This window comes from Hyperolius riggenbachi, chromosome 4, assembly GCF_040937935.1.
Source record: "Hyperolius riggenbachi isolate aHypRig1 chromosome 4, aHypRig1.pri, whole genome shotgun sequence".
Classification (NCBI taxonomy): Eukaryota; Metazoa; Chordata; class Amphibia; order Anura; family Hyperoliidae; genus Hyperolius; species Hyperolius riggenbachi.
Window position 1 is genome coordinate 357,626,979 of NC_090649.1, and position 19,142 is coordinate 357,646,120.

Consider the following 19,142-nt stretch of genomic DNA (forward strand, 5'->3'; position numbering starts at 1 on the left):
GGAAAATACAGATTAATATGATATCCGACATGGCTAGTGCAGCAGATCAGGGTCTTGTGATCTAAGATGGCGTCGGGTGAAGACGCCACGGCCACAGGGCTCTGGTCTTTTTTCTTTTTTTTCCTTTAATTTCTTCCCTCCTGCTCTTACCGACATCCTCCATCCGCCTGGGGGAGACGCAGAGGTCACAGACATGCACCGCAGGCTGGCACCGGCTGTGCGGCTGCTCGGCCACCGAGGAACTGACCCAGGGGTGCGCTCTCTAGCACGTGGACCATTCCTCCGTCCGCCGAGACCCGCGAGTGAGGAGGACGCGCTCTGTCTCCACCGGTCCGATTTCAGCATCCCGGGCAGGCAGATGAGTCGGGCCACCGCACCGGTTGCCAGGAAACCAGGACGTCGCATGAGGGGTGCCCCCTCTCCGGGTGCACCGCAGACTGCGAGGACAGCTAGTGTATTGGCTGCCGTCCCCCTCCATTGACCCAACAGCTGCTGCAGCCCCGCAGCCGCCCATCAGAGCCGCATCTCCGTCGGTGAACTGCTGCCTCTGAGCACGCAGTCGCATCACGCGACTGCCAGGACACCACAGGGCCGATCGGCTGAAGCGGCCACCGCCACCCACGTGGAGCGACCATGGGCCCAGGCAAGGCACATCTTCGCCCTGCCGTTCACCACCGCCGCCTGGAAGCCACCTGGAAGCATTCAGGATGCCTCCCCATCTGTCCAAACCGCAGGGGAGACCACACCAACCCAGGGGGCACTTAGCTGCTGCCTTGATCGGCCTGTTCAGCTGAGCAGCTGCCGCATCCACATGGAGCAACCATCCCAGGCCCAGGCACCACTGATTTTCCCTGCCTCTTCCTCAGGACCACTGGGCCCCTCTGCCTGCAACCACCAGCATATGGACTCTGGACCACCTCGGTTGGGCAGCAAGCCAGGGATTTGCTTAAGCGTGGCTCAAGCACACGGTGACCGATTGTCGGACTGTACCAGGGGTGTCTTAATCTGTTCAATCTGCAGCCTCTGCCTCTCTCCTCTCGCTTTAGTTCTCTCTCCTTCTTTCCTCATTTTCTCTTTTGCTATCCCTTCTCTCTTTCTCTCTCCACTCCTTACCAGGACATTCTGCTGCCCGCCTCTATCATGATTCCCCTCAGTTTCCTCTCTACTTTCGTGGACAATTGGAGCACCTGTCTTGTTGGGAGCGTGTCGCTGTGTAGCGTCCAGTTCCGAAAATGGCAGCGCTCAGATCAGCTCTCAGGCTGCTCCTCCAGTCCCACTCTTTTCTGTTCCTGCTATCAGTGTATGTTTTTGCTCTGTTTGTATTACGTTAACTGTACGTGTATGCTGTAATGTTCTCTGTTTTTGCTTTTTATTTTGCTTTTGTTTATACGTATACGTATGTACCATGCTTAACTGTATATGACGCTCTGCTCAATTGTACGCACAAGCTGTAATGTTGTCCTATGTATGCTTGTCCCATGTCTATGTTTGTCCCATGCTTAATCGTGCTTTTTTTTTTTTCTTGTTTTCATCAACGACCCTGTATGCGCCAAAACCAATTCCGGGTACAATTCACCGTTGTACTTGGCGAAATAAATTCTGATTCTGATTTTGATATGTTCACAGTATTCCAGCGCTAGATTGCTGAGCCCGATCAGGTCTGCTCTACTGCGCAGGAAACTCGCAGCTGCGCAGTAAAGCGAACCCGATCCGGCTCGGCTATTTCCACCTGAGCCCGAGCCGCTACTGCGCCTGTGCTGGAGGCAGGAAGGTAAATATTTACATGCACACCGTTTAGGGACTTCTAGCACTGCCACAGTGGGATGGAGGAGGAAAGGGAACCCTCGATAGGATCCAGAGGCAAGTAACCCCCAGTGGACGTTAACTTTACAGATTCTCTTTAAAGCACTGAAAACGAAGCATAAAGTGGCATTATAAAAATTGCAATGAGATTTTACAAAGAAATGGAAAAAAAAAAAAAAAAAAAAAAGGGTTTTTTTGGGTACTCCAGTTCTGTATATTTTTATCCCCATCGAAGTTTAAAGCATAAATATAGGCGTTAGTCTTCTTTAGGGGACCCAGAAGGAAACATCCATAGGGAAATTCAGCTCAGGTGGGGAATTGGGTGGACGTCACCCTCTCGACCGGCTAGTTTTTCAATAGGTTGTAGTAAACTACGCCCGTACTATTTTACCAATCACAACGAGTTACCACATAAGTTCATTAAGGTAGTGATAAATACCGACCAAAATATCTCCTTTTTGAAAGTCACAATTTTTTTTCTCCCTAAATGTCCTCTTGCGTTAAAAGTGAGATAATTATCTCCAAATTTATCTCCAATTGGAGATTCTCAATTGAATCAGTGTGCGGCTAGTTGGTGTTGATTTTTTTTTTATCACCTACAAATGGCAGGTGATAATTTTCACTCCTCTGCCGTTGGCCTTTTCGAGCCTTTTGAGCTTGTTTTGCTTGAGTTTAAGCCCATTGTACATAGGTATCTATAAAGGACATGGGGTAGGGGGGAAAAAAAAAAAAAAAAAAAAACACACAAAAAGAGCACACTCAGAAGACTGATGATAAAAGGGAGACCAGCCAGACGTAGACAGATCTCACCTGATGTGGTGGCTGATATGCCCTTATGGGTATTATCAGCTTGCAGGCTTTTGTCCCTCTCAGACCAGGGACCAGGTCAGAAGCAGGCTCTTTGTCCAAAGGGATCCTGTGGCTTGAAGCAGGATATCAGGAGCAGCTGTCTTGTTTGTAGCCGTTGGTGTCCCAGCACTGGCTGTAACACCAGAGCTGCAGGCACCTGTGGGCTGTATGAGACTCAGGCCCAATTGCAATTTACATTTTCTACTGAGTTTTGCATAGGTGATATTTTCACCACTTGTCATAAAATGCTTTTTAAGCCTACAGTAAGCAAGGAAACACTCAAAATAAATTAGATAGCACCCTTACACCAACTTTTGGGTATTTTTTTCAATAGTAAAATGTTGAAAAGTTTGTTTAAAGAAAAGATGAAAGTTATCTCCTAGGAGAAAACTCAGGAGAAAAAGTTAATTGCATATAGGCCTCAATCCCTTAGCAGGGAGAGTCTCCTTCCTGAAAAGTTAGCAATCCACACACTGCTCTGTTCAGATACACCACAGCGGTGGCTGGGTGGTGAGCAGTAGCACTGAAGTGGCTGAAAGAAAGCACTAGCAACTAGTTTCAGGAGGCCATTCCTCCTTTCTTCAGGCAAACTATTGTACATAGGAGGCAAAGAAGAGGAGTGTGTCTAATCTCAAGGCGCACTTTCAGACCTCGTACAGTCTTTTAGATGATTTTATAGATGAGGAGGAAATTCCTCTCTGCTCTAAAAGATAAGCAACAGCATAATAATCTTTGAAGAAAAACACTTGTTACAGCTGATACAAATCCAGCAAAGAATATCCAGTGTGTGTACTTCCTGCTTTCATGAAAGCAGACATAGGGTTAACATCCTGTGTTTACAAATTAGCTGCTCTGCAGAGACAGCCAGCTGGCAAGCTGAGAGCTCAAATTACAGTTGTGATTATTCACAGATAATGGGGGATTAGACAGGCTAAGTTCTCTATATACAAACAGGGTGCATTTCTATAGGTTTTCCTTCTGTCCTGCGCAAGAGTTGAGGTCCCACTTTAAATGTGACAGGCTTTCCTGGGTCGTCTCTGTGTAATGGGTGGCAAGCATATAGGCTGCCCTACAGTGGTCAAAAAAAGCTTTATTTCCGCACATATTACCGACCAATTACCGGAAAGTTATTGAACACTTAACATATTTACCTAACATTACCGACCATTTATCACCTGTTTTACCACACTTTTATCAAACATGTATCACACTCAGTAATTTTTAGTGAATACTCAAAAAATTTGGTAATTATCACTGGAGGTAATTTTAAGACCAAAAAAGACCGCACATATTGTGAATAGAGCCATTTGTGCTTTAGAGGGTGCTGCGAGTGGGGAACTGTTCCCTATGAGGCGTCCTGCTTGGTCCCCTAAAGTAGACTAGCGCTTAAATATATTGCACTACTGACGCAATGTTTTCTAACAGTTAATCTTTGTGCTGCATAGAATAGGCAAACAACAATTTCTGTGTTTGGAACATTCCCAAGCTGCAAATATTTGAATCAGCTAAGAATTATTAGCATCTGATCGATCATCCCTATGGAAGAAGTGAACTTACAGGGACAGTCATCTAAGAAGCCCTACTTTCCATAAAATGCAACTCCCTGGTACGTTTACTTTTGAGGGGCTGCTTCAGGACAGGCTCTGTCCCCAGTACATTCACAGGTAATGCATGTCAACGCAACTTCACCAAATCACACGCAGCACAAAAACACTTTAATTCCGCATCATACATAAACTGAATGGAGGGGAGCATGTCCAGTCGGACAAACTGCAGCATCACTAGGTGACCGCTAATCGCTTGATCAATTTCCATCTGAAACCGATCGATTCAGCTGATTGCACAGGATGGACAATTTTGCTCAATCTGCAAATTGGGAGCATGTCGCTAGTGGTATTTGATTCAGCGAAGACCAACGCAGAGGAATGGCAGTACTCTCACCGGTCCACTGGCACATGTCAGCCCGTGTCCAGTGATTTACCACATGATGCAAGTTTACTCCTCCATGTCCTCTTCTCTTACTGGTCATGTGGCAAGCCGAACTTCAAACTCTAGAGGTCTGGCAGCATACACACCGGTCCTCTAGAGTTTGAACTTCAGCTTGTGTCACATTACAGTACCAGGAAGAGAAGAGGACAAAGGTAGGAGGAGACTCGCAGCCTAAAGTACACCATCAGAAATGGGAGGACACGCCAGCAGAACAGGTGAGAGCATAGCACTACCTTACTTTAAGGTACCCATCAGAAAACCTTATAGGAAAATGTAGCCAATGTGGATGGATGGCAACCTCTTGAACTGCTAGGTTTCCAATAAATTGTAGTAAACTATGCCCACACTATTCAGCCAATCACAATGCTTTGTGCTGTGGAGGGTGCTGTGATTGGACAGTTGTTCCCTATAAGGTTTCCTGCTGGATCCCCTGAAAGCACTAATGCTGGCCAAGGAAGAACAGGTGGGGGGTGAAGCAGGTAGCGGGGCTCCACAGATTTTCAATCAATTTCATGCCAAAGTCTGTGTACAGTGTGTTGGCAGGCACTAGATCTCTCTCTGACCAGATTCGATCAGAGAGCGATCTATCTGATGGTCGATCTAGTGGCCATCAATAGTTGTATGGCCACCTTAAAGATAGACATACATCAGCATATTATGGGCAGATTTGACAAAGAGACACATTTATCTTTAATCGAATCTGATTAGAGATACATTTGTCTCTAGTTGTAGCTTCTCATATACTGCATGCCCATTCCTGTCCGACTGCAGCCGGAAATCTTTAAGGTGATCAGCTGAGCCTGCCGCATCCGTGCTTTTCAGCGCTGCTAGATTTGGGCGCAGCCAGCGCCGCCATAGACTGTAATGGTAATCAGTCTATAGCGGCGCTCAGTGAGTAACGTCGGCTCCGTCAGAAGACGGAACCTTAGTTGCTTAAAAACACAATAATTCGGCCTCCAGCAATCGCTGGAAGCCGAATTATTTCATTCCCCCACTATCCATGGCGGCCTGGAGCGGGAATAGTAATTAAATCGGCCCGGACTTGTGCAGAAGCAGGATCAGCCATATAGCGCTGTATCCTGCGCCCAAGTCTACCAGCGCCGATTTCAAATGTACTCTGCCGCATCCGCCCCACTAATGTATAAATGTGCCCATCCATCTCTCCAGAGTCTATTAGCCACATAGACACTGGCGCATAGTGTCTGATGTCAGACGCTATGTGCTGCTAGAGTGTATGAGTATGTGGCTGTTAGAACCCAGAGACATGGATGGACACCGCACAGAAAGCTGCTACAGGACAGGTAATGTATAAATGCCCATTTATACATTGCGGCGGCAGTGGCATTGTTGCTCGTTTCAAAATCGGCCGCTGTACCACCGCACACCTGACCAACCAACTTCGGCCCGATATCTTGCAGCATACACGATCAACAAGGCAACCAATTTTCATCCTGAAATTGGTCGCTTTGTCGGTCGGGCATGCACTTGGTGGCACCGATTTTAATCCAATTTGATTATAATCAAATCGGATAGTCGATCAGCTGCCAGGTCGCCTGATGTATGGCCACCTTTAGTGTTCAATAAACAAAGCATTTGTAGATTTACTTTATTATCTGACTTGCATGCTATATACATAGTACATCTGTTACGTTTAAAAGGATTGATACCTTTAAAACAACGATTTTCTGACACCTGATGACATTTCGGATCTCGGCAGCAGAAGATAAAGAGTGTTCGATGAAAGCTGCCGGTACATGGCGCATAGACTTGGAGCAAAAAGGCTAGAGGCTGACTGCACACTCCACATTGCAAAGCTTCAGGAAGCGGGACACCAACCTCTCCCAGCAAAGCGGGACGGCCGCCCACCTTACTTGGAAACTGGGCACTACGCAGCCGCCATGGTTCTGCTTTCTGTATAAATCCAAGTTCCATTACTTTCACTGAAGCTGCCATTACTCCCAACAGCAACAGTTACCACGTGTATAGCTGTACTAAGGCCGTCTACGTACGTAGGAGAAGCGCGACTCAATACAGCATGCGCAGAATAGAAACGTCTACGAAGTGAAATCCGCCATGTTTTGTGCTGGCAGGTAAAAAAAAACAATAAACGGGAGTATTGTACTGTATATTAATAAATACGTATATTTTTACATGTTACAAGATTTGTTTGGAAATTTGCAGAATTGATTCAACTTTTTGTTACTTTATTTATAACGTCAGCTGATTTCTAGATTACTTGTTATATACTGATCATTGTCTCAGCTCATATCCTTACGCGATTCTTTCATTTTTTTGGACGGCCTGGGTTGTTTTTTTAGAACAAGGGAAATAGAATTGTCCCCAGTTTTCTGATAAACTCGATATAGAATCGTTCCCAGTTGTCTGATAAACTCAAAACTTTTATTATAAAGAGACAGAAACTGCTACATTGCATCTACAGCACAGGAGTAGCACAGTTTGAAGACGATGTAGCTAGCGGCCCTACATATCCTCTTTATTTTCTGCCATGTATCCACCAAAAGACAGCAGAAGATGGATCGGAGAACTACTAGCGACTCGCAATCCGACGAACGATTGTTACCTTATCCATCGTCCAGGGTTGCCAACCTAATTTCTAATTTTTGACGGACAAAAGGCCCAAAAAAAGCAGGACAGGACACTCAAAAGTTTGGACGGATGGGGGGCGGAGTTGGTGGTGTGGCCAAACGCGCACTTTTTAGTAGAGTTGTGGGTGGCGCTAAGCTCTCTGCATTTTTTTCTAGTATTTATATAGCCAGGGCCGTGGAGTCAGCAATTTTTGGGTACCTGGAATCAGTAGTTTCATAAACTAGAGTGACCAGAATTTTCTGGGTTTAACCTGGCGGGGGGGGGGGGGGGGGGATACGCAGGCGCAGCGCCCAAAAAAGGCTGGGGGGTAGATTTGCCAAAAATTGGGGGCATATGTGGTGAAAAATGGGCGTGGCCATGACATTGTGTGTGCGGAGCTAACGTGATGATGTAACAGCGAGGCATAAGAAAGCAGTGCTTCCGCCATGATGTGGTGAAATGAGGATTCACATCATGGGTGTGCAGAAACTGTGTAGAAATAAACGCAATGTGGGCAACATTTCACCAGAAAATAAACGCAATGTGGGCAACATTTCAGCAGGAAATAAATGCAATGTGGGCAACATTTCACCAGAAAATAAAACGCAATGTGTGCAACATTTTAGCAGGAAATAAACGCAATGTAGTCAACATTTTACCAGAAAATAAACGCAGTGGGCCACATTTCACCAGAAAATAAATGCAATGTGGGCAACATTTCACCAGAAAATAAATGCAATGTGGGCAACATTTTAGCTGTAAATAAACGCAATGTGGGCAACATTTCACCAGAAAATAAACGTAATGTGGGCAACATTTTAGCAGTAAATAAACACAATGTGGGCAACATTTCACCAGAAAATAAACGCAATGTGGGCAACATTTTAGCAGTAAATAAACGCAATGTGGGCAACATTTCAGCAGAAAATAAACGCAGTGGGCCACATTTCACCAGAAAATAAATGCAATGTGGGCAACATGTCAGCAGTAAATAAATGCAATGTGGGCAACATTTTAGCAGTAAATAAACGCAATGTGGGCAACATTTTAGCAGTAAATAAACGCAATGTGGGCAACATTTTAGCAGTAAATAAACGCAATGTGGGTGACATTTTAGCAGTAAATAAACGCAATGTGGGCAGCATAACACCTGCAAAAAAAAAAGAATTTACTCACCTGACAGAAGTCTCCTCTGGCGCGCAGCTCCTCCGAGATCTTCATCCTGCAATCTCCTGCGCTGATGGAATAGCAGGGCAACGGGAAGATGGCGCCCAAAGCCCTGTACTGGAGACACAAATAGTCTCCAGTACAGGGCTTCGGAAGCGGGGCTGCGAACTGCAATTAAAGTGGCCAGAGTCCCGAGGCCGGGATGTCCCGCTGCTTAAAGCGGGACGTTTCCCGGGACGCAAGGCATACTAGGACAGCGGACCCCGAAGGCGGGTCGCGTCCCGGGTAAAGCGGGACGTCTGATCACCGTACATAAACTAACTGGAGTCGGTAGTTTCATAAACTAAGGCATCGGAGTTGGATGATTTTTGTACCAACTCTACACTACAGCCCTGTATATAGCACTAGTGCACAGGAAAAGAAGTCGCACACCACTGGTGAGGTGCTGGACCAATATTTATAATCCACAAAAAATTCCAGAAGGTCCGCACACTCTAGAGTACCATGTCCTGTTTATTCAAAACACGTGACAAACCATTCCACAACCAACGAGTCGTTTCGGGGCCCCGCGGGGTCCCCTTTGTCAAGGCTACAGTACAGAATGGTATATAGCACTGACATCTTCTGCAGCACTGCATCTTCTTCATGTCACTGACTGTCCTCAGAGGAGCTCACACTCTAATCCTACCACAGTCATAGTCTAGTGTCCTATCATATTATTATTATTATGTATTTATATCACTGACATCTCCTGCAGCACATTACAGAGCATAGTCATGTCACTGACTGTCCTCAGAGGAGCTCACAATCTAATCCTGTCATAATTGTCTTACCATATTATGAGATGTTAGCCAGTTCATGCAGGAGGCGATTTCTCATGACATCAGGCGTAATAAAAAAAAGAAAAAGTTATTTATAGAATAGAAGAGGTTTCCTAAGTGTTTGAATAGGTGGCTGCTGTCATGTGAGGCAATGAAGCTCTGAATATTATGTGTTGTCTTATGTTGATCCTATGGTTCTCAAGGAAGAATACTTGTACCATGCAAGTGTCCTGGCCATCCCCTATACATGCAATCCCTGCACTGTGCAATGAGTAATATTCATGCATTTGTGCAATCATGAGTATGACACTTTACTGGAATGTAAGAATCATACTGATTTAAAACTTCTTCCATTTGCCGATGACTAACATGGTAAAATACTGCTTTCCTGGAAAGTGTCAGCAGTTACTTTTGTAGACTGATAGAAAGCTGCACTGTTGCAGCCCTGAAAGCTGATAGGGCTGTCTGTGTGTGACCTGTCATTGTGCCTAGTCTGTGAGGCTCGCACACTGCGGTCACTGATTGATTCCTCATGTCATGGTTTTCACTTTTTATTCCCCATTCAGTAAAGCTTGTGGCTGCCATGAGTTCAGCCTTCTCCATTCTCCTCCCCCACCCATATAGGAGTTTCTCTCTCATCCCCTCCGAGTTTTACAATGCAAACCTTACTTGAGGTCACTTGACAGCTTTCTCATTGAATGATCCTGTGTGGCAGTGAGCGCATCCAGTGTCCCTTCCCCTCCCTCTCAAGCCACTCTCTACAGCAGGGGTCTCAAACTCGCGGCCCGCGGGCCATTTGCGGCCCTCGATACTATATTTTGTGGCCCTCGCCTGCAAAAGCTTCCTTATAGTTCGCTTCAGTGGTCCTAAGTAATCCGCTGCATCCCTGCCGCTAAACGAGGGCTGGAAAGCCCCCAAATCGCCCGGGGGGCAATCCGCCGGCATTTCCTGGAAGTCAATCGCCGCCTCTCCCCGCACCTCTCTGTGAAGGAAGAGTGAGAGGGGCGGGCAGAGGCGGCAATGCGCCGCGATTGTGAAATTCCTTATGCGGCCCAGCCTCATCCTGACTTTGCCTCCTGCGGCCCCCCAGGTAAATTGAGTTTGAGACCCCTGCCTACAGTTTCCACGGCTGGGAGCTCGGGGACTATACAGGGAGTGCAGAATTATTAGGCAAATTAGTATTTTGACCATATCATCCTCTTTATGCATGTTGTCTTACTCCAAGCTGCATAGGCTCGAAAGCCTACTACCAATTAAGCATATTAGCTGATGTGCATCTCTGTAATGAGAAGGGGTGTGGTCTAATGACATCAACACCCTATATCAGGTGTGCATAATTATTAGGCAACTTCCTTTCCTTTGGCAAAATGGGTCAAAAGAAGGACAGGCTCAGAAAAGTCAAAAATAGTGAGATATCTTACAGAGGGATGCAGCACTCTTAAAGGAAAGGTTCAGGGAGGGTGGTTAAAAAATAAAAATCAATTTCCACTTACCTGGGGCTTCCTCCAGCCCGTGGCAGGCAGGAGGTGCCCTCGCCGCCGCTCCGCAGGCTCCCGGTGGCCGACCCGACCTGGCCAGGCCCGCTGCCAGGTCGGGCTCTTCTGCGCTCCAAGGCTCGGCACTTCTGCGTCCCACGCCGGCGCGCTGATGTCATCAGACGTCCTCCGGGCTGTACTGCGCAGGCGCAGTAGTTCTGCGCCTGCGCAGTACAGCCCGGCGGACGTCCGATGACGTCAGCGCGCCGGCGTGGGACGCAGAAGTGCCGAGCCTTGGAGCGCAGAAGAGCCCGACCTGGCAGCAGGCCTGGCCAGGTCGGGTCGGCCACCGGAGGCCACCGGGAGCCTGTGGAGCGGCGGCAAGGGCACCTCCTGCCTGCCATGGGCTGGAGGAAGCCCCAGGTAAGTGGAAATTGATTTTTATTTTTTAGCCACCCTCCCTGAACCTTCCCTTTAAAATTGCAAAGCTTCTGAAGCGTGATCATCGAACAATCAAGCGTTTCATTCAAAATAGTCAACAGGGTCGCAAGAAGCGTGTGGAAAAACCAAGGCGCAAAATAACTGTCCATGAACTGAGAAAAGTCAAGCGTGCAGCTGCCAAGATGCCACCAGTTTGGCCATATTTCAGAGCTGCAACATCACTGGAGTGCCCAAAAGCACAAGGTGTGCAATACTCAGAAACATGGCCAAGGTAAGAAAGGCTGAAAGACGACCACCACTGAACAAGACACACAAGCTGAAATGTCAAGACTGGGCCAAGAAATATCTCAAGACTGATTTTTCTAAGGTTTTATGGACTGATGAAATGTGAGTGAGTCTTGATAGGCCAGATGGATGGGCCCGTGGCTGGATTGATAAAGGGCAGAGAGCTTCAGTCCGACTCAGACGCCAGCAAGGTGGAGGTGGAGTACTGGTTTGGGCTGGTATCATCAAATATGAGCTTGTGGGGCCTTTTCGGGTTGAGGATGGAGTCAAGCTCAACTCCCAGTCCTACTGCCAGTTTCTGGAAGACACCTTCTTCAAGCAGTGGTACAGGAAGAAGTCTGCATCCTTCAAGAAAAACATGATTTTCATGCAGGACAATGCTTCATCACACACGTCCAAGTACTCCACACCGTGGCTGGCAAGAAAGGGTATAAAAGAAGAAAAACTAATGACATGGCCTCCTTGTTCACCTGATCTGAACCCCATTGAGAACCTGTGGTCCATCATAAAATGTGAGATTTACAAGGAGGGAAAACAGTACACCTCTCTGAACAGTGTCTGGGAGGCTGTGGTTGCTGCTGCATGCAATGTTGATGGTGAACAGATCAAAACACTGACAGAATCCATTCCCCAAACGTTCGGCTAGCGCTGTGATTGGCCGAACGTGTCACGTGGTTCGGACCCGAACGCGCTCTGATTGGCCGAACGGGTCACGTGGTTCGGGTGAATAAATATCCGATCCACGTCATTTCTCCGCCATTTGTCTGTGGGTTTAGCTTTGGGTAGGCAGGCAGGGTAGTTCTCTCTCCAGCCAGGCTAGCCAGGGTCACCCGGTCATTGTGTCGCTGCTGGGAATAGTAGTACACCGCTCACCCACACTGTCACAGGAGCCCTAGTGGCTGACCGCACTTAGCCTTCTAAACGGTGCCAGCGCACAGATCGTGCGAACTCTGGTCGCAGTCAATGCGCAGGAACCGTTAAGAATTAGCCGCAGACAACTCAGAAGGGAGCCTGTGAGACATGGGTAATTACAACGTCACCTACTGGTTCAGAGTAAACTGCCACCACCGCGGTTACCATGGGACCGTGGAGCCCACTAACTGACTGACTAGTCCTGCGAATAAAACGGTTAAACACACGGTATTCTGTCTAGCCAACAACAAACAAACAGTAGCGTATCTTCAGAGACCCGGGATCAGTTCTGCGTGTGCTGATAAGCAGGGTAGCGGATAGTGAATGACTTGAAGAAAGTCGTTTATTCACGCAATATAAATAATTAATATATACAGACAATTATTAAAATCACAATTATTAAGACAGTAATAGCCAGTATAAAAAATAAAAGAAGGGAGAAAAATACTTAGTTCCTGGAAAGATGTCCTTTTTGTGGGAAAACAGAGTTCTGGGTTTCAATTTGAGTTCAGAGTTCAGACCAGGTGGATGCCAGCATATCCTCAAGCTGGCATCTGATGAGTGCAAGATGTTTCAGTGTGGAGGACACTGAGTTTGGGTCCTCAGCCATTCTTATGCCCCTGCTTCAGTAGGAGGGAGTGAGGGCGGGGAGCCATACACCCCCTTAGAAGATGAGATGAGCCCTCCCCTTATCCTGGGGGCTAGAAATCATATCTACCCATATATGGGCTCTATCTCACAGAACCGTACAGGTCAGGGCAGATTTATTAACATTTTCAGGTCTGTCTCGATTTACCCAGCGCCCTGATACCAGACATGAGGGGTGGGACCCCTGTGGTATCATCAGGGCATTTTCAAACTGCCTAACTGGCAGTCCTTACCTCAGAATGTTCTGAAACTTCCTCAGAACCAGCACCGGGGCTCATGCTACACTTCCCCCACGTTTGGCGAAGCTGCCATCTCAGGAACCCCAGAAATATGACAGATCTGGGAAGTTATGGATTATGCTATGAGACTCAGCAGCTAGAACACATCCTGAATAAACCTAACAGCTGACTTCCCTTTGATCTTTACCAGTGAGCAAGGTGTCAAGACCTCCCGGAGATTTGTAGCCTGCCTGGCTACACCTAGGCATCCTGATCACCCCTTGGTTAATTAACATCTACATGAGATCAGCTAGGTGTCACCTTATACCTGATGGATGGGCCATCCGCACAGCTTGAAGCCAGGGACTCTCTGGGCCCAGGCTCATTAGCATATCAAAAGAGCCATCCAGCCTTGAGGATGGTGCTCTCTCTGCTAAGAAAAGGACTTCAGCTCCCCCTACACACTCAACCCGGATTGTATCGATTTGAAGCGCAATCGATGCTCTCCTTTGGCACAAGGTGTGAGTGAACTAACGTGATGTCAGCTCCGGTGTCTCGAAATCCGGTGACAACTTTGCCGTTCACTCTAACAAGTTGCTGCTGGTCGGTTCGGTCGCGGATTTCCTTTCCGCGGGCAAACAGGACAAAATCTGATGATCCAGGCTGTGGTTCGCTGGCGGGCTGCCTCTGCTGTGGGTGAGGTGCAGGTGATGCAGATGATCCAGGTGCTGGTGGTGTCTGTCTCCGCTCCGGACAGTCGAATTTCATGTGTCCGGGCTGGCGGCAGTAGTGACAGGTGACCTCTCCAGGCGCTGCAGGCCTGGGTGCAGCAGCTGCGCTGGGTGGCCTCTGTGGCGGACGGCTCACAGGGGCAGGAGGATCTGCCGAGGTATTGGGCTGACCTCCTCTCCAGCTGGATGGGACAGTTCTGCGGGTATCAGCCACCCGGGTAGTTGCAAAAGTCTCAGCAAGGTCTGCAGCGACAGTTGCTGAAGCCGGCCTGCGTTCTAGCACAAACTGGCGTACATCAGCAGGGCAAATGTTCAGAAATTGTTCCAGGACTATCAAGTCCTCCAGGACATCATAAGACCCTTTGGTGAGGCCTAGTGTCCACTGGATGAGTGTGGTGAGCAAGCTGCTGGCCACATCTCGGTACGAATCAGAAGGCTTTTTCTGCCAGGCCCTGAACTTTTTCCGATAGGCTTCTGGCGTCAGCTGGTACTTAGTAATGATAGCGTCTTTTATAGCAGCATAATCATTATCCTTCTCCGCAGGCAATTCTGCGAAGGCATCAAGCGCTTTGTAGCGCAGCAAAGGTGTCAGATGTCTGGCCCACTGGTCTTGGGACAGACGATACTGACGGCATGCTTTTTCAAAAGACCGCAAAAACAAGTCAATGTCTGTGTCTTTCTCAATATTAGCAAATTTAAATTTTGCACTTACGGGTGGTGCAGCTCCTTCAGCAGGGAGGCTGGGCGGTGAACTCCGGCTGGCCTGTTGCACTTTTGCCATGTTTAGCTCATGCTGTCGTTGGCGTTCCCGCTCAGCGGCATCCCTCTCCGCGTGGCGTTCTGTCCGCGCTTCTGCAGATTGGCGCTCCTCACGCATGTACTGCAGGTACTTGTCCAGGTCATTGTCCATCAGCTTTTGTAATGCCTGCTGCATTAGCGGATCAGTACAAACGGACAGTCCAGTACTGGCCGGTTCCACGCGAGTACTTTCAGAAACTCTGGGATTGGGGTCCACACTGACATTCTCCTGCGTAACTGTTGCAGCAGGGCCCGCAGGATGCTCAACCTCCGTATGCGCAGAATCTTCAGTCTCTGGTTCCCCTTGACTTGGGTCAGATGGGCTGGTATCCACTTCAGCGGACACCCCCGGCTCCCGCAGTTGCTGGGTATCCCATTGAAACAATTCCGTTACCAGGTCCCGTTGTGTCTTGCGGCCGACATCAATGCCTCTCTCTTGGCAAAGATTTTGCAGGTCCGCCAGGCACATTTTCTTGTAGTTCCCGGACATTTCCATGCCAAATAAAATAAAACTTTTGGGGAGGGGTACTGGCTACACAGTCTCTCTGTATATATAAAAAATATATTGCCTTCCAGCTACACCAACGAATTAGTTCGTTTCTCGATAGCGCTAGCGCTATCGTAGATACTTTCAGCACAACACAGGTCCCAACCGCTGCCTAACACTGTCACAGGAGCCCTAGTGGCTGACCGCACTTAGCCTTCTAAGCGGTGCCAGCGCACAGATCGTGCGAACTCTGGTCGCAGTCAATGCGCAGGAACCGTTAAGAATTAGCCGCAGACAACTCAGAAGGGAGCCTGTGAGACACGGGTAATTACAACGTCACCTACTGGTTCAGAGTAAACTGCCACCACCGCGGTTACCATGGGACCGTGGAGCCCACTAACTGACTGACTAGTCCTGCGAATAAAACGGTTAAACACACGGTATTCTGTCTAGCCAACAACAAACAAACAGTAGCGTATCTTCAGAGACCCGGGATCAGTTCTGCGTGTGCTGATAAGCAGGGTAGCGGATAGTGAATGACTTGAAGAAAGTCGTTTATTCACGCAATATAAATAATTAATATATACAGACAATTATTAAAATCACAATTATTAAGACAGTAATAGCCAGTATAAAAAATAAAAGAAGGGAGAAAAATACTTAGTTCCTGGAAAGATGTCCTTTTTGTGGGAAAACAGAGTTCTGGGTTTCAATTTGAGTTCAGAGTTCAGACCAGGTGGATGCCAGCATATCCTCAAGCTGGCATCTGATGAGTGCAAGATGTTTCAGTGTGGAGGACACTGAGTTTGGGTCCTCGGCCATTCTTATGCCCCTGCTTCAGTAGGAGGGAGTGAGGGCGGGGAGCCATACACCCCCTTAGAAGATGAGATGAGCCCTCCCCTTATCCTGGGGGCTAGAAATCATATCTACCCATATATGGGCTCTATCTCACAGAACCGTACAGGTCAGGGCAGATTTATTAACATTTTCAGGTCTGTCTCGATTTACCCAGCGCACTGATACCAGACATGAGGGGTGGGACCCCTGTGGTATCATCAGGGCATTTTCAAACTGCCTAACTGGCAGTCCTTACCTCAGAATGTTCTGAAACTTCCTCAGAACCAGCACCGGGGCTCATGCTACACTTCCCCCACGTTTGGCGAAGCTGCCATCTCAGGAACCCCAGAAATATGACAGATCTGGGAAGTTATGGATTATGCTATGAGACTCAGCAGCTAGAACACATCCTGAATAAACCTAACAGCTGACTTCCCTTTGATCTTTACCAGTGAGCAAGGTGTCAAGACCTCCCGGAGATTTGTAGCCTGCCTGGCTACACCTAGGCATCCTGATCACCCCTTGGTTAATTAACATCTACATGAGATCAGCTAGGTGTCACCTTATACCTGATGGATGGGCCATCCGCACAGCTTGAAGCCAGGGACTCTCTGGGCCCAGGCTCATTAGCATATCAAAAGAGCCATCCAGCCTTGAGGATGGTGCTCTCTCTGCTAAGAAAAGGACTTCAGCTCCCCCTACACACTCAACCCGGATTGTATCGATTTGAAGCGCAATCGATGCAGGGAATCGAGTGCGATCGCTTTTTCTTCACGGGCGGTTACAGGACGCGCCTGCGGCCCCGCAACCGTCCGTGACACACACTATATAGCATTGTGTTTACTGCCACTCTGTGTCTCTCTGCTGGGAACAGTAGTACACCGCTCACCCTGTATAGCATTGTGCTCTGTGTCGCTGCTGGGAATAGTAGTACACCGCTCACCCACACTATATAGCATTGTGTTTACTGCCACTCTGTGTGTCTGCTGGGAATAGTAGTACACCGCTCAGCCACACTATATAGCATTGTGTTTACTGCCACTCTGTTTGTCTGCTGGGAACAGTAGTACACCGCTCACCCTGTATAGCATTGTGCTCTGTGTCACTGCTGGGAATAGTAGTACACCGCTCACCCACACTATATAGCATTGTGTTTACTGCCACTCTGTGTGTCTGCTGGGAATAGTAGTACACCGCTCAGCCACACTATATAGCATTGTGCTTACTGCCACTCTGTGTGTCTGCTGGGAACAGTAGTACACCGCTCACCCTGTATAGCATTGTGCTCTGTGTCGCTGCTGGGAATAGTAGTACACCGCTCACCCACACTATATAGCATTGTGTTTACTGCCACTCTGTGTGTCTGCTGGGAATAGTAGTACACCGCTCAGCCACACTATATAGCATTGTGCTTACTGCCACTCTGTGTGTCTGCTGGGAACAGTAGTACACCGCTCACCCTGTATAGCATTGTGCTCTGTGTCGCTGCTGGGAATAGTAGTACACCGCTCAGCCACACTATATAGCATTGTGTTTACTGCCACTCTGTGTGTCTGCTGGGAACAGTAGTACACCGCTCACCCACCACTGTATAGCATTGTGCTCTGTGTCGCTGCTGGGAATAGTAGTACACCGCTCACCCACCACTGTATAGCATTTCTGTACTGCCACTGTACTGCTGCCAGTCAGCGTGTACTTTTACGGATAAGTGAAATGAAGAAGAAATCCTGTGAAAGAGGGAGAGGCAAGGGAAGAGGTGTTCCCCCTGACGGTTCACGTACAGGCCACAGTGAAGCACCGAAGAAAACCCACTCAATACCGCCCATGTTGTCCAGGAAATCAACCCTCACAAATCCAAAAGAACAGGACCAGATAATTAATTGGATGACCTCTCAAGCGTCCAGCAGTGGGTTAAGCAGCACCAGCACATCACGCACGAGGTCCGAGTCCTCAGCCAGTTACAAGGAGCCAGTGGGCACAAAGCAGACACAACCGGCAGCGACACCACGCACACAACTGCCAAATAACCAGTCCGAAGAATTTCCTCAGGACACAATGGGGTATTCGCAGGAGCTATTCCCAGCCCAACAAACGTCCACCTTTCAAAGGTCAATGGAACTGCCAGAAATTTTGTGCCCGGATTCACAAAGATTGACTGTGGGAAATGCACCGTGCACTGAAATGCAAGGCGAGTCCGAGGAGGACTCGGAAACCCAAATCCCAGAGCAAGTTGGGCAGGAGGGGTTTCAATTGCAGGAGGTCGGCCGAGAAGATCTTGAAGATGACGTTGGAGTGTGCTGCGCAGAGGTTGTTGTGGGGAGCTCTACTCCACGGCGGCGGCCCACAATCACATATGACGAGTTTGAGGAGATGGAAGAGGAGGAGGAGGGTATGGACAATGTTGACAGAGACCCAGATTTTGTATGTGAAGGAGAACATCGCCGTCGTAGCAGCAGCACAGATGAGTCTGTTGAAGAACCCACTGCTGCACGAGTTCGACGAATTTCAGGCACCACAAGCGTGGAAGTTCAAGTGAGACAAAAAAGAGGCGCAAACAGAAATCGCCAGCAAGGCAGGTGCACCAAAGTCTGGCCTTTCTTTGAAGACTGCAGTGAGGATGGTACCATGGTGATTTGCAAGGTGTGCAAGACCCGCCTGAGCAGGGGGAAACATATTAACAACCTCTCCACCACCAGCATGACCCGCCACATGGTATCCAAACATCCCACTCTGTGGCCGCCAGGACAGGGTACCAGCAGCAACACTGCCTTCCTTGGGGTAACCAGACTCACCACCAGACCCTCCTTAGCAGCAGCAGTAGCCCAGCCATTGCGTGGTTCACAACAACATTCACAAACATCAGACGACGCTGACACTGTCACTTTCCGGAATAGTGCTCTTGAGGTCTCCCAGTTATCAAACACAACAACCAACCAACAGCCGTTCAGTGTGCTGCCCTACGGTTCAGTTGTCTGTCTCGGAGATGCTTGAGCGCAAGAGGAAATTGCCAGCAAATGACTCCCGGGCCGTGGCACTAACAGCCAGCATAGCCAAGCTTCTGGCCTGCGAAATGCTGCCATATCGAGTGGTGGAGA

At 48.3% G+C, this 19,142-nt stretch overlaps 2 protein-coding genes across 5 annotated transcripts in view; one reads left to right on the top strand and one right to left on the bottom strand.

Annotated features, from left to right (window-relative positions):
- Window positions 1-6,663, bottom strand: part of PDCD2 (programmed cell death 2) — a 65,289-nt gene extending 58,626 nt beyond the window's left edge. For 2 of the 4 annotated variants that reach the window (XM_068231941.1, XM_068231938.1), the window contains exon 1: window positions 6,309-6,661. In XM_068231941.1, the coding sequence (XP_068088042.1) occupies window positions 6,309-6,594 (286 nt within the window). In that variant the 5' untranslated portion in view covers window positions 6,595-6,661. Of the gene's footprint in view, window positions 1-6,308 lie in introns of all 4 variants that reach the window. The other 2 variants (XM_068231940.1, XM_068231939.1) reach the window with 2 other exon arrangements.
- Window positions 6,366-19,142, top strand: part of LOC137504813 (kinesin-like protein KIF28) — a 538,857-nt gene continuing 526,080 nt past the window's right edge. Inside the window, exon 1 of the mRNA XM_068233404.1 lies at window positions 6,366-6,731. Within this exon, the coding sequence (XP_068089505.1) occupies window positions 6,715-6,731 (17 nt within the window). The 5' untranslated portion in view covers window positions 6,366-6,714. The remainder of the gene's footprint in view (window positions 6,732-19,142) is intronic.